Source organism: Euleptes europaea, chromosome 6, assembly GCF_029931775.1.
Source record: "Euleptes europaea isolate rEulEur1 chromosome 6, rEulEur1.hap1, whole genome shotgun sequence".
NCBI classification, from domain to species: domain Eukaryota; kingdom Metazoa; phylum Chordata; class Lepidosauria; order Squamata; family Sphaerodactylidae; genus Euleptes; species Euleptes europaea.
The window spans coordinates 24,665,534-24,680,256 of NC_079317.1; the positions used below are offsets into that span (position 1 = coordinate 24,665,534).

General features: G+C 42.2%; 1 protein-coding gene across 1 annotated transcript in view; it reads left to right on the top strand.

Annotated features, from left to right (window-relative positions):
* The window catches only part of ITPK1 (inositol-tetrakisphosphate 1-kinase), a 165,971-nt gene that overhangs the window by 29,065 nt on the left and 122,183 nt on the right, over window positions 1–14,723 (top strand). The window contains exon 2 of the mRNA XM_056851337.1: window positions 14,591–14,615. Coding sequence (XP_056707315.1) covers window positions 14,591–14,615 — 25 coding nt within the window. The remainder of the gene's footprint in view (window positions 1–14,590; window positions 14,616–14,723) is intronic.

Sequence of the window (14,723 nt, forward strand, 5' to 3'; positions counted from 1 at the left end):
TAGCCTGATCTTGTCAGATCTCAGAAGCTAAGCAGGGTCAGCCCTGGTTAGTATTTGGATGGGAGACCACCAAGGAAGTCCAGGGTTGCTGTGCAGAGGAAGGCCCTGGCAAACCACCTCTGTTAGTCTCTTGCCATGAAAACCCCAAAAGGGGTCGCCATAAGTTGGCTGTGACTTGACGGCACTTCACACACACGCACACACACACACACACACACACACACAGACATTGGGGCCAGCCAGTGACTACCCTTTCAGACTTCAAACCCAGGGGAACCTCCCGTTTTGCAGAACAGTCTTGCTTTAACCTCTTCCCCCCTCCCCCCCAAAATATGGGAAGCAGCTCCCCAAATTAATAGCTGCAACTGGGCAGTTGTTGCAAAAATAGTTGTGGATGTAACATTTTGGGTTGCCATAGCGACCCCAGCTGGCGGGCGAAATCTGGCAGTGGAGGAGGTGGCAAAGGGGGCCATTAGGTAGGGTGCAAAAGGGAAAGCTGGAGCTGAGAGGTGAGACCTGGATGTGTGTTGTAGGGCAAAATTATAGAATCATAGAGTTGGAAGGGACCACCAGGGACCACCAACCCCCTGCACAATGCAGGAAACTCACAACTACCTTCCCCCCCACACCCCTAGTGACCCCTACTCCATGCCCAGAAGATGGTCAAGATGCCCTCCCTCTCATCATCTACCTAAGGTCATAGAATCAGCATTGCTGACAGATGGCCATCTAGCCTCTTCTTAAATACCTCCAAGGAAGGAGAGCTTACCACCTCCTCAGGAAGCCTGTTCCAATGAGGAACCACTCTAACTGTTAGAAAATTCTTCCTAATGTCTAGATGGAAACTCTTTTGATTTAATTTCAACCCGTTGGTTCTGATCCGACCTTCTGGGGCAACTAGAAATGAAACTTGCCTTCTCGTGAAGGTCCTCTTTGTTGTCAGTGCATCCTTATCTTACCTCAGCTAAAATGCTGGAAGGGCGATGGTTGGTTTGTGTTTAATGTGAGGGTGGTGTTGGGCACACCTTTCAAACGTCTGTGGATTTCCAGTTATGCTTCTCTTTATAACTGTTCTCTCCCCCCCTACCCTTTACTATTACGATAAAAAGAGAAGCATCTTGATTATTTTTTTCTATTGGGAGCAGTTGCTCAATGGTGGAATGTCTGTATTTTACAGCATTTCCATGTGAACAGATAACATTGGAAGCATAAGTGGTACTCGGGTACCATCTCTCAGATATGGCTTAAGAAGAAAACATGAAAATGTTCTTTGTGGCCCATGCATAGCTGTAGTATTCAGCTGAATTTCAGCATCTTGGAAAATTTTTGGGTAAGAAGGTGCTGTTTGGACAGCATAACGATCGTGTCGGGCTTCTTTTATATGATGCTTAATGTAACCCACAAACAGAATGAGATCTTGGGCAGGGGTGATGTGGTTTGAGAAGCACCGCCAGTTCATCCATCTGTATAGAAAAAGGAAAAAATTATGGAACGCTTGTTCTTCTGCTGTGCATATGCAGGCAAGGTATGTTTTGAAATAAGGTACCTCTTTTAAAATCCTGCTTTTCCTTTTTTTAAAAAATCAAGAACAAATTGATGTTTAACATATTTTATTTTGTCTCAGTATCAGATAAATACTATTTATGATTTAATTTAATATTTAATATTTGTACAATTTAATAATTTAATATTTGTACAATGCCTTATTCTCGGTGTTGTATACAAAAACTGTTAAGACCATTCTACTTATTGTTTCTGCAAACTGCTTTCCTTATTTTTTATCTTTCCCTTATTTTTGTCCTTTTAAATCTACACTCCAACACAGAGCACTCACCGAAATGGTAGGATCTGTTGGATAAATGAAGGTTTGAAGTCCTAAGAAGGGGAGCAAGAGAGGCATCTGTTGGTTGTGCAGTGAGATTTCTTTCTTTCTTTCTTTCTTTCTTTCTTTCTTTCTTTCTTTCTTTCTTTCTTTCTTTCTTTCTTTCTTTCTTTCTTTCTTTCTTTCTTTCTTTCTTTCTTTCTTCCCTCCTTCCCTCCTTCCCTCCTTCCCTCCTTCCCTCCTTCCCTCCTTCCCTCCTTCCCTCCTTCCCTCCTTCCCTCCTTCCCTCCTTCCCTCCTTCCCTCCTTCCCTCCTTCCTTCCTTCCCTCCCTCCCTCCCTCCCTCCCTCCCTCCCTCCCTCCCTCCCTCCCAGGATTTTTTTTAGGACATCTGTTCTTCTTGGGCCGTATTTATAGTGCACTGTGATTTGCATTAAACGAGTTGTAGCTTTTTATATTTAATGGAACATTTCTACCCAGAGACTCAGTCATCTCTGCAGTCATATCTCTTCTAGGCTCTTGTTATAAAGTCATTTGATCTACTTGTGCATGGGCATGTGGTGTTTGTAGCGCAATGAATCATCCACCTTTGTTCTTCCTTGTTCTGTGGGAAAGTTAGCCAAGTACTGACGAGAGGGCCAGCACTGACTTAGTGAATAGCTTGTTCTGTTTACAGCTGGGCTGAAATCTCAGCCCAGCCCTTATCTTGCCAGGGAATAATGCTGGGTAGCCACCAGCTCTCATTCTCATGTCTCAATCTATGAAATGGAAATAATACGACAAATTCCACAGAGGTTTTGTTGATCATGAATGATATGTTGGGTTTCAGTTGAAGATATAAAAGCCTAGAAAATGTGGGGAGGGGTCTTCAAATACCTCTGTTATTTGTTAAGTTTTTACCAGCAGGAAAATTGGAAATGTTGGGAAGCACTGGGGGGAAAAGGTTCGTCATGAAACACTTCTTTTGGATTGAATGAACTCTTTTTAGGGCAAGGTTCTACTCATTCGTAATACTTTCTCTAAACACCACGTATGAATACTTAATATGAGACAGCGTACAGCTTTAGATAATGATAGTTCTTGGGTAGTTAGGATTACAGTTTTGTACAACAAATATATAAGATCTGTAAACCATTACCCACAATCAAGTTCTCTTTAATGCAGCATGATCAGTTAATCACTGCTTTTGTCCCATTTTGTAGGTGGTATTAGTAAAATTACACTTATCCAACAGGTTTAGGGTATAATTTGTTTTGTTTAGGAGTTAGTTTCACTTTTATTTTAGATCAGCTGATATGTCTTAAGATGCATATGAGCTGTGGACTCAACATTTTGTTTCATTTTTTAAAAACAGCCCTGTCTTACATAACTTAGCCAATGTCTAAGGTTGCCTAGTGCCAGGTGGTGGCGGGCAAATCCCCGCCAATCCACCTGGCTGCCTTCCGATCAGCTAAGGGTTGGTGGGCAACCTGCCTGCCGTGCCACGTCACTTCCGGGTTTACACCTGGAAGTGCCGCATCGCAACGGGCCTTTTACCACTCACACTCCCAGTTTGAGTGGTAAAAGGCCCCTTGCGATGCAGCACTTCTGGGTATAAACACATCACAAGGGGCCTTTTACTTCTCAAACTGGGAGTAGGTGATGTGAAAGACCTCTTCCTGAGACCCTGGAGAGCCGCTGCCGGTCTGAGTAGACTATACTGACTTTGATGGACCAAGGGTCTGATTCAGTAGAAGGGAGCTTCATGTGTTCATGTGTTCCTTTGGCAACTTCCCTCTTGGCAGCTTGGGCAGAATCAAAAGGGGTCTCCAGTTGTCATCTTCTTTCCAGGTGCTCACCTTTTCCAGTAACACCCATGTCAGCCGCTGTGTGCTTCCCCTCATAAGGCTAGCTCCCTGGGGAGCCCTTTTCCAAAGAGCTAGAGAGGAGCCAAGGCTAGTAACTTGAGTCCTCATTCCTGTAACTTCTTTGATGTCTCCCCTGGCTCCATCTTGGTTCTCATGAAGCAGCTGCTGCAGGGGAAACAGTGAAAGAGAAACTTCATGGTAGAAGAGAGTGCGCATACCAGACAGCAAGGGGGGCAATCTGTAACCTTCAGTCTGCTCTAAGCCACTGCTTAATTGCCAGCAGTTGTATAGAACTTGGTGGTAGTGGAGGAATCAGTTCAGAATTCTTGAAAATGCACATTAAGTTGTACTGGGGTCTTCTTCGTTTGTTGGCTTGGATCTTAACATTCTGTACTGTGAGCACAAAAGAACTCCTCCATTGGGGTGGCTTTTCCATCTGTGGAAGAGGAGAGGGAGAATACATGAAGCTGCCTTATACTGAATCAGACCCTTGGCCCATCAAAGTCAGTATTGTCTACTCAAACCGGCAGTGGCTCTCCAGGGTCTCAGATAGAGGTCTTTCACATCACCTACTTGCCTAGTCCCTTTAACTGGAGATGCTGGGGATTGAACCTGGGACCTTCTGCATGACAAGCAGATGCTCTGCCACTGAGCCACAGCCCCTAATTTTGCTGGTTTTCCTCACCAGTTGCAGACTCCTAATTTGGTCCCCCACACTGGGAGCTTAATGGGGGGGGGGGTTGGCACAAAAGACTGCAGTGAGAGAGGAAGGCAGGAAATCTGTCTTCTCTAGCACATTTCTGCTTGGATTGTTTAGGATCCAGGCCTTTGTTTATCACATCTTGTTCCAACGAAAGGGAGTGTGTTTGTGTATTTATTTATATTTACAGAGCTGATCCCAGAGAAGGAGATCAAGTTAGGCGATACTAGTGTGAATGGCCCTGGCTGACCTGATCTCATCAGATCTGAGAAGCTAAGCAGGGTTGTTCCTGATTAGTGCATGGATTGAAGACCACGAAGGAAGTCCAGGGTTGCTATGCAGAGGGCAGGCAATGGCAAACCATATCTGTTCTTCTCTTGCCTTGAAAACCCTATGGGGTCGCCATCAGTCAGCTGACACGTGATGGCACTTTCTACCTCCATGAATGTGGATGTCAAGAAACAATTGTAAATGCTTTTTTGTTTTGATCAGAACTGCGTTCCATTGTAGTTTAGTGGGTTAATATTCTTGCCTGAAGCTCTTTGAGAATCATGTTGCCAATAAATTCATTTAACTTTGATCCTTAGCAAGGTAATTTGTGTACGGGCTGTGTTTCCGCACATATGAATGTCCATGTACATCCTCATGGCAGTTCTACAAAGGTAACTGTTGTTCAGAATAAGCACAAAGAAACCCTTTTGAATTTCTTGTGTGGTACATAGTTTCCATCAACCCAGGCAGGATCTTGATGAGCGGGCAGTATTTGTAGCAGAATTGAACTAAGTGTAATGTAGCTCAACCCTTGGCAAGCTAGAAAGATTTAAGGTTCAGATACACCTCGGTAAATTAAATGTTCATTGCAAGATATTGCAAAGGTTCGTCATTTGTACCTCTCAGATATCCACCCGCAAGTTTTAGTAGTCTCTTTTCATTTCCATCTTTTCAAGATATTCTTACTCTTTTACTGTTGTGCTGTTACATAGGGCAGGTTTTAGGGTGGTTTGCATGTCTGTGTGTACACAGAAAAGCATTAGGGAGAGCATATTAATTCCTCCTCCATTTACAAAGAGCGTTTGGGATTTTGGCAGAGTCTTCCTGTTGAAGCAGATCAGCTTTGAAATGTGAGCTGCTTAGGCTTGATGCTAGCCGAAAAGCAGAGGAATTGTGACATATGCAATTCTGTATTCAGTTGAGGGGTACCTGTACTACTAGTCTGTTTGTCTTCAAGGTATCCTAGGTTGCCCTGGGTTTGAAATTCTGGAAACCTTTCAGAAGTTCAGCATTGCCTTACATCAAAATTTAGCCCCTTTGGGCTATATTTGCATTAGAGCAGCATAGGTTGGAAAGTAGCTGAAGCTCTGTCATGTTGTATCCTGTGGTCACTACCTGGAGCCTATTTTCTTGCAGAGGCAATAGACTAATTGCCCTAGTGAGTTATTCAGTCAGCACAGAAGGGCCTTTTTTGGATTACATTTGGGCTTCACAAGAAGCAATTTGAGTATGATTGTGCATGACTGTACAAGAAGCATGTTACAGCTGATCAGCGTGTTGGACTGTGGTTTGTCCATGACATTGCTTCCAGTGTTCAGATTTTTAATTGGCTGTTTTTCCATAAGAGAGCCAGTCTGAACCTGGAGAGCCAGTGTGGTGTAGTGGTTAGGAGTGGTGGACTCTGATCTGGAGAACTGGGTTTGATTCCCCACTCCTCCACATGAGCTGCGGTGGCTAATCTGGTGAAATGGATTTGTTTCCCCACTCCTACACATGAAGCCAGCTGGGTGACCTTGGGCAAGTCACACTCTCTCAGCCCCACCTACCTCACAGGGTGTCTGTTGTGGAGAAGGAAAGGTGATTGTAAGCCGGTTTGATTTTCCCTTAAGTGGTAGAGAAAGTCAACATATAAAAACCAACTCTTCTTCTTCTGTCTCCCCCCCACACCCAATACGATTGCTTGATTTATTGGATGTTACAAATAGTTGGCCCACCATCTGCAGGCAAGGAGACCAGGTGACAGTGGAGATATTTAAGCAGAGCTGAGTCACAATAGGCTTTTCTCAACCTAAGTAGTGCCTCCTTGAACCTTGTGTTTTCCTGTTGTTCCTTTTTTCAAGTAACTACACCTGGCAGCAACAGGTAGCACAGGAGGCACTGTTGCTGTACAGGAGCTGGTCTCTTCAGGACCTCATAGTGAAACTCCAGTGCAGATTGTTGCAGGGTAACTTGTGCAGGTGCTGTGTAAACACAAAAGAGAAGTGTGGTGCTTTTGGTTTGTTAGCATTGCTGCAGGAACAAGAACCATGCTGTTGGCCAAGAAACGTCAGATTTAAAAGGTAAAGGTCCCCTGTGCAAAGCACCGGGTCATTCCTGACCCATGGGTGATGTCACATCCCGACGTTTCCTAGGCAGACTTTGTTTCACATCCCGACGTTTCCTAGGCAGACTTTGTTTACGGGGTGGTTTGCCAGTGCCTTCCCCAGTCATCTTCCCTTTACCCCCAGCAAGCTAGGTACTCATTTCACTGACCTCGGAAGGATGGAAGGCTGAGTCAACCTTGAGCCGACCACCTGAAACCGACTTCCGTTGGGATCAAACTCAGGTCGTGAGCAGAGCTTTTGACTGCAGTACTGCAGCTTACCACTCTGTGCCACGGAGCTCTTCTCCACTATTATTGCTGTATACCTTTTTGTCCACTTTAAGGAAAACCAGCAAATGAGAGCTGGACGATCATAAAACCAGCGTGTCCAGTAAGATTCCAGTCAAACAAGAATTTTCCTGCTGTCCCAAAGACTAGTAAAAAAATTTCATAGCTAAAAAATTTAAACTCCTGCAGAAACTGCATCTCTTATATTGACGGTGGTCTTATTTGATGCATTTTTGTATTTTGCTTTCTTTGAAAATTAGATTGGCACTTAAACAGTTGTGTAACAAGGGCAAACACTCTGTGTGTGTGTGTGTGTGTGTGTGTGTGTTTGCCAGATGTCAGCAAAACCAGGGCTTCTGAATATGTTCATTTGTGCCTTTCCTATTGTACTGAAAATCCGAAAGATTTTTGTTCATGTGTGTTTCAAGTGGTTACATTTAGGGTGCATTTGAAGATCCTAATTATGTTTGTGTTCAGTTTTGCAAGTGTCATTTTGGCAAAATGGGGTACTATGGGATATATAGGATTAGACTGACATATTTTGGCTTGCCCACTGAAATATTGATAGTCATTTTGAGGCTCTCTGTCTCCATGACCTATATATCTCAGGTTTAGGTTTTCCAAGTCTGGCAGTTCATTTTCGGGGAACAATCCTTGGTATGTTAGGCATGATAAGTCCCTTCTAAATAGCACTGTTTTCTAGTCAGCTGGGGTGGTGGCCAAAAACTCTTGTAATGTTAATCCCCAGTGTCCAGAATAATGACTCAGTCCTTCCTTTATGAGGTTTGAAAGTATGACCGGACTGCTTTCCGGTATCTGAATCTGTCACCTCTATTCTCACCACCCCCAAGAGTGCTGGAAAACTTTTAAACCGAATGCCAAGATTGTTGAGGTTTCAGCAAGGCCTCATGGCTCATGCAAGGGTCTCCAAGAGGGCTGCAGGCGGATTTGCGTGCTGCCAAGGCCCTGATGCAATCTGTCTGTTTTGAATTGTAAGGCCAAAAGGGAAAGTATTATAGTGCCTCTGTAAGGCACTTTATTGTGGTTTAGAAATTTCTAGGCAAATAGAATCAGGCAAGGATCCGTATAGGTTTATTCCTATAAGAACTCGTCACTGCTTATATTAGGGTATGTGTCTGTAGACAAATAAATGCCTTGGGAATCAGTGGCCTGATACTTTCTCAGCTGTGTGCGAGGATGTTTGCTTTTTGACAGAACTTTTGAATTTTACACACCTGTGCCCCATTGCTATTGATGGTAGTGTGTGTATTCTGAATCCGGATTATGTTCACCCAAGTACTAACAAGCAAGTGAAAATCTGTCGTTAGGTTGTGAATAGCTTAAATTCCTCGCTAAACCCTGGAACTGCATACTAGTCATACTATTGTTGCTTTTATTTAACATTTGTATGTTGCTTTTAAAATCTTAGGGGTTGTATAAGTTTCATTCTGTCATGGCACTCTTCTGTGGAAATGATTATGTTACAGTGGTTTTGTTGGTTTTTCTCTTCTCGTTTTGGTATCTCACCTTGGGAGGCACCAGGACATCCAAACAAGTTTCACAGTGGGTTGGATGATACACTTCTGGTTTATGCTGATGGGGGGCACTTCCCTTCAGCAGAAGTGATACTCTTGCATTGGTAGAAGGTGGTGGGATGGAGTCGTGGGATCCTGACTCATTTGCACTTTGCAAGAATGTAGAGCCATGCTGTTCCATCAGCGTTATGGCTTAGGGGACAACATAGTTGTGCAAAGTCTTGCCCAGATGTTTTGCCACCTGGCACTGTCCTGACCTCAGGGACTACAATAGGTTGTTGCTAGGGAACACTCACTGTGTGTGTGTGTTAAGTGCCGTCAAGTCGCTTCCGACTCATGGCAGCCCTATGAATGAAAGACCTCCAAAATGTCCTATCTTTGACAGCCTTGCTCAGATCTTGCAAACTGAGGGCTGTGGCTTCCTTTATTGAGTCAGTCCATCTCTTGTTGGGTCTTCCTCTTTTCCTGCTGCCCTCAACTTTTCCTAGCATGACTGTCTTTTCCAGTGACTCTTGTCGTCTCATGATGTGACCAAAATACGATAGCCTCAGTTTAGTCATTTTAGCTTCTAGGGTCAGTTCAGGCTTGATTTGATCTATAACCCACTGATATTTTTTTTTTTGGCAGTCCACGGAATCCGTAATACTCTCTTCCAACACCACATTTCAAAGGAATCTATTTTCTTCCTATCAGCTTTCTTCACTGTCCAGCTTTCACACCCATACCTAGTAATAGGAAATATGATGGCATGAATAGTCTTGGTGGCCAGTGACACATCCTGACATTTCAAAATCTTTTCTAACTCCTTAATGGCTGCCCTTCCTAGTCTCAATCTCCTTCTGATTTCTTGGCTGCAGTCTCCCTTTTGGTTGATGGTGGAGTCAAGGAATAGAAAGTCTTCAACAGTTTCAATTTCCTCATTGTCAACCTTAAAGTTGTGTAATTCTCCTGTAGTCATTACTTTTGTTTTCTTGATGTTCAGCTGTAGTCCTGCTTTGTAACTTTCTCTTTTAACTTTCAGCAGTAGTCGTTTCAAATCTTCACTATTTTTTGCCAATAATGTAGTGTCATCGGCATATCTCAAATTATTCGTTCCTCCAGTTTTCACTCCACCTTCATCTAAATCTAATCTAGCTTTCCTAATTATATGTTCTGCATATAGATTGAAGAGATAGGGAGATAAAATACATCCTTGTCTGACTCCTTTGCCAATTGGAAACCATTCCGTTTCTCCATATTCTAACTGTGGCCTCTTGTCCAGAGTACAGGTTGCGCATCAAAACGATCAGATGTAGAACACAGCCATTTCCTTTAAAACCAGCCATAGCTTTTCGTGATCCACACAGTCAAAAGCTTTGCTGTAATCTATGAAACACAAGCTGATTTTCTTCTGAAATTCTCTCGTATGCTCCAGTAACCACCGTATATTTGCCATATGATTTCTAGTGCCTCTTCCTTGAGATCATATTGCAAATAAAAGCTGGTTACTGGAGCACACTCACTAGCAGTGTGTTTCTATATCTAATTCATTGTAGACTGTGATTATATATGAATGAACTAGGTAGAGTACGTTGTACTGCAGCATCTGGGGAAGATCACATGGTAGCGTGGTGTCTGCCACCAATATGATGATGACCCAGCTTCCTCTCACCCTGTTTTCAGTAGATCCAGTGGCAACACTGATAGCCATGATTTGGTTCCTGAGCTAAAAGGTAAACTTTGGGTGAAGTGGAAGAGATGATGAATGGTAACATGTGGAATCTTGGGTGTGGGTTTGTCAATTGTAGATGGCCATCAGAGTAAATGTGACTCAAGTTCCACATCTGCATGTGACCCTGGATCTGGCATGACCCTGGAAATGTCATGGTGGCAGCTGTGGCCAGATTCTTTATCAGCTAAAATAGACTGTGCCCCTTCATGGAGACCTTGAATCCATGCTCCGAGTTTCTCAGATCAGTATATTGGAAAGGGGGGTGGGAGCCTTATCTCTCCTACACTTGCCATGGTCTTTATTTATGTTGGGTTCTGTTCACCTGGTACTGAAAAAACAAACAGGCACATGCTTGGGATTGTCACGGTCTAATGAGAATTAAATACGAAGTTTGCCTATCAGACATTCATATAGAGCTCAAATGTAAGGAATAAAAGCCTCCTTGACTTAAAATTCTGTAATGTAATGCTGTAATGGTTATGCAATACCTGTCCTCAGAAGGAGGGGTTTTTAGTATTCCTCTAAGATAAGCATACAGCTGCAAGCAGTGTATAGTTACCTACCATGTAAAAGTGTGAGGAAATACCAGTACTAATTATCAGAAACGAAGGGTTTCTCTTCCTCTGTTGAGACAAGCTAGTAAGGTCACTAGATAAGAAGCAGATGGCTGACTGTGAATTGTATGATGTAATGGTGGGGTAGGTTAGCCTTTTTCACAGCTGCTAACCAAGGGAGTATATTCTACCCTCAAACCACAAGGTCAGCCAGGACTATGTAATGCAATGTAAGCATATAATTGTGTTTTATGATTTAAATGCATAGACATTATATTATTGATTCACAAATATATGTAATGAATGTGTCTTGTGCTGAGGATGACAATGATGTTAAAATTGAGTATATAGAGTGATTACAAAGCTCAAAACTAATAATTTATGGTTTAGTAAAATAGACCAAGAAAATGTGGATGTCCAAATATGGTCTTACAAGGATACAGTATTAGCACCCTGTCAAGTATCAAAACCCTCCATTCCACAGGTGCAGAAGATAGGCACTTCAAGGCCGCTGATGCTTTATCCCAAACTCCAGGGGTGCACCAGTACCCACACATCAGATAAATCTGGAGAGGATACAATGCCGAGCAGGACAGCCAGTACTTCAGAGTGTTGTTGATGGACAGACTGCAGCTGTCTGACATAACATTTCTCCATCTCAGAGGCCTGAGATGTAAAATGTTGAGACTCTGATTCTTACGTGGACAGAGGTTCTCTGAGGTATCTTGAAGTATCAAGATCTGGATATTTCAACATGCCTTATAATATTTACAGTCTTCTTATGAGGCTGGAAACTCCTTTTGAAGGAGATCCATTTCAGTATATCCAGTACCCATTAAGACTGGATGTCTGAAGTAACAGACTACTCTATTCTTGAAAGAGGATGGAGACCCTTAGAATTCCTATCCTTTGAATGGGAATCTAAGTGCAGTGATCTTTCCATATTTTGGAACACTGAGTCCATTGATTCTAACAAGGATTAATGGATTCTTACATATTAAGCCCATTTGGCTTACCAATGCTAAGAGCATCCTGAACACAGAGCTAATAAATAGATCTCTGAGACAGTGTCAGAGTCCTCTAATTAACAGGGGAACTTCTGAACCTCCTCAGAGCAGAGGCCAGAGATATTCCTGACAGAAAGGAGGCTCTCTGTACTCTATGAGAAATATACAATGCTGATACAACGTACAGCGCATATACAGATTTGAACCATAAGTTCACATACAGAACTCTCTACAATTGGCACAGCCAGAGAGACTTTAAACAGCTTTAAGCTAACACATAGTATTTACATATTCAGCATTGCTGTCTGATACTAAAAGGAACATGCACAGCATGCACATAGACAATGCCTGATCTTAATGATGATCAGAGGTCTTCTTCATACGCTAAGAATACTGATAGAAGTCTTTAAGGTTTCAAGACTTAGAAAATACAGATACTTTGGGACAACTTCATATGTTCTTATAGAACTTAGATTCAGAAATGTTTACAAATGACATAGCAAGGTATATTGTCTTCTATACTGAAATATTATGATGTTTTGAATGATGTAAGTTAGGATACTTCTAATCAAATCTTTTTCCAAAGTATTAACCATATTTTACAGGATTTCTGTAACTTTATATTTTGAATGAATGTGCATTGTACTAACCATACTTTATGAGGTCTATTCTAATGAAGATACTCTATTATAGAGGCATAGAGATTGTGAATGATTACTTGCAACATAAACATGTTTAAGACTAATGGTGTCTGACCTTATATAATATTTTAAGACCTTGCAACAACAAACATATATTATATGATGTAAATAAATATGTTTTTATTATAATTATACTCTTGTCCAGTATCATAAATTTATTGGCATTCTCAAGAGATGTCCTAGGAACCGTAACAAGTTTCTAGGAACCGTTGATTCCGGTCTTGTGGTGTCTCACTGAATAAGATAACATATTCCTTCTCAGGAAGGGGTCCTTTCTAAGAGTGTAGGCACTTAATGGCCCGAACCGCAACAGGATTTCTGTACGCTGAACATCCCATGCCTCATAGAGTGCCCTGTGTACCCTTGTGTGCCCCCTTTTATACCCTCCCTCCATTGTTAGAAGTTTGCAAAGTGTAATTTGCGCTAATGGTTAACACAGTGCAGATGTCATGTTAACTATGGTTTTGCTCCAGAAGTGAAAGGGAGGAGGGAATTGGTGGGTAGGGGAGAAAGAAACCTATTGTTAGTGAGTTGGGAGAGTTACTTATTCACTCGAGTACTGTAAGTGATCTGCTTTCAAAAATCTAGTTTTGCAAAGGTAATACTGAGTCTTTGATCTGTTATCTGTTCCTTTGTTCGAAGACATAGATCTCAGTTTGAAGGAAGAATAAATTAGAAGCAATTCTTAAGGCTCTGCAAGTTAAATTAAAGTTCCCTGACTGCCAAGGAATATCAGGGTTGTGATGCAAAGGCAGGCAATGACAAACCACCTCAGAACATCTCTTGCCTTAAAAACTGTAAGGGGTCGCCATAAGTCAGCTGTGACTTGACAGAAAAAAAACAACCTTCTCTTACCACTTCACCCACATTATTTCCCCCTCCCCAATTAACACACCCAAGTTTCTTACTGCTGCGAATTAAATGAAGTCAGATATAAGTATACCTTTTTTATTTGATTGTTGATCATCTTTTCACAGTCTGTCCTTGTAAATCATCAGTTCTATGAAGGCATTTTTTTTAATTGATGCTCTAAAGCATGGGTGTCAAACATAAGGCCCGAGGGCCGGATCTGGCCTCTTGAGCTCTCTTATCCGGCCCACGAACTACCCAAGGCAACTACCCCCTCCAACTCTCAGTCTGGGCTGGCGAGGCCTGGCCTGACCAAGTGACATTTATATCATATCCGGCCCTCATAACAAAGCCCCTGGTCTAAAGGGCTTTCAGGGAAGACTTGATGTTTGGCCACCAGCTCATGGTTGTCTGTTCTTTGGAAAGCATCGTCAAAAACTGCAGTGTAGGAAGAAAATTGCAGTATAGGGAGAAAACGTGGCACTTTGGGGATGAGCTACAGGTTCTTTCTTTTTGCCTCACCTCTAGTGCCACTTCGCTCATTATAAGACCCAAATTGCTGGAGATGCTTGAAATAGCTTTGTATGGAAATGCTTCTGTTTGGAAAAACAGCAATCTTCTTCAAGCAGCTACAGCTGGACGTTGCATAATGTTCCTTTTGGTCCTTCAGGCTGTGTAGAAATTGCTTGATGATGTTGTGTGTGCAATCTTATACAACATTGTTCAGAAGCAAGTCCCATTGAGGTCACGGAGGCTTACTCCCAAATAAGGATCAATAGGCTTGGAGCTCAGCTACCCTCCTATAATTTAGTTTTCTTTATCAACCCCATATTTGGGAAGCATTCAGTACATGCTTCTCTGGGGAGAGGGTGAATCCTTTGGTTAAATTTGCAATCATACAATTCTGCATCTGTAGCTGTATTTGTAAGATAATAGGGATTTGTTCTCCACTGTCCTTGCTTGCTGGACCATATTCACTTGGTATCATATGATGTTGTCTTCCATTATGTATATGCAAATAATCCAAAATCAGAAACACTTCTGGTCCCAAGTATTTCAGATAAGGGATACTCAACCTGTACTTGGAATAGTATCAAGAATGTGGTGCCATCTTTTAAAGATGTGAAGTATCTTTCCCCAGCCTGGTCTATATGCATGTTTAATAACTTATTTAATGCCAACGTACAATGTTAATAATTTTATTTTTCTTCTGCTTTTTTTCAGGAAAAGGGGAATAGAAGTTATACAGGTGAGTACATGTGATACATTTATAAGCCTTGATTTGTTTGTTAATCCTTTCAGTTTTTTCACAATGTATATTGGACAGAAAAACTACTTTCCCTTGTACGGTATCACA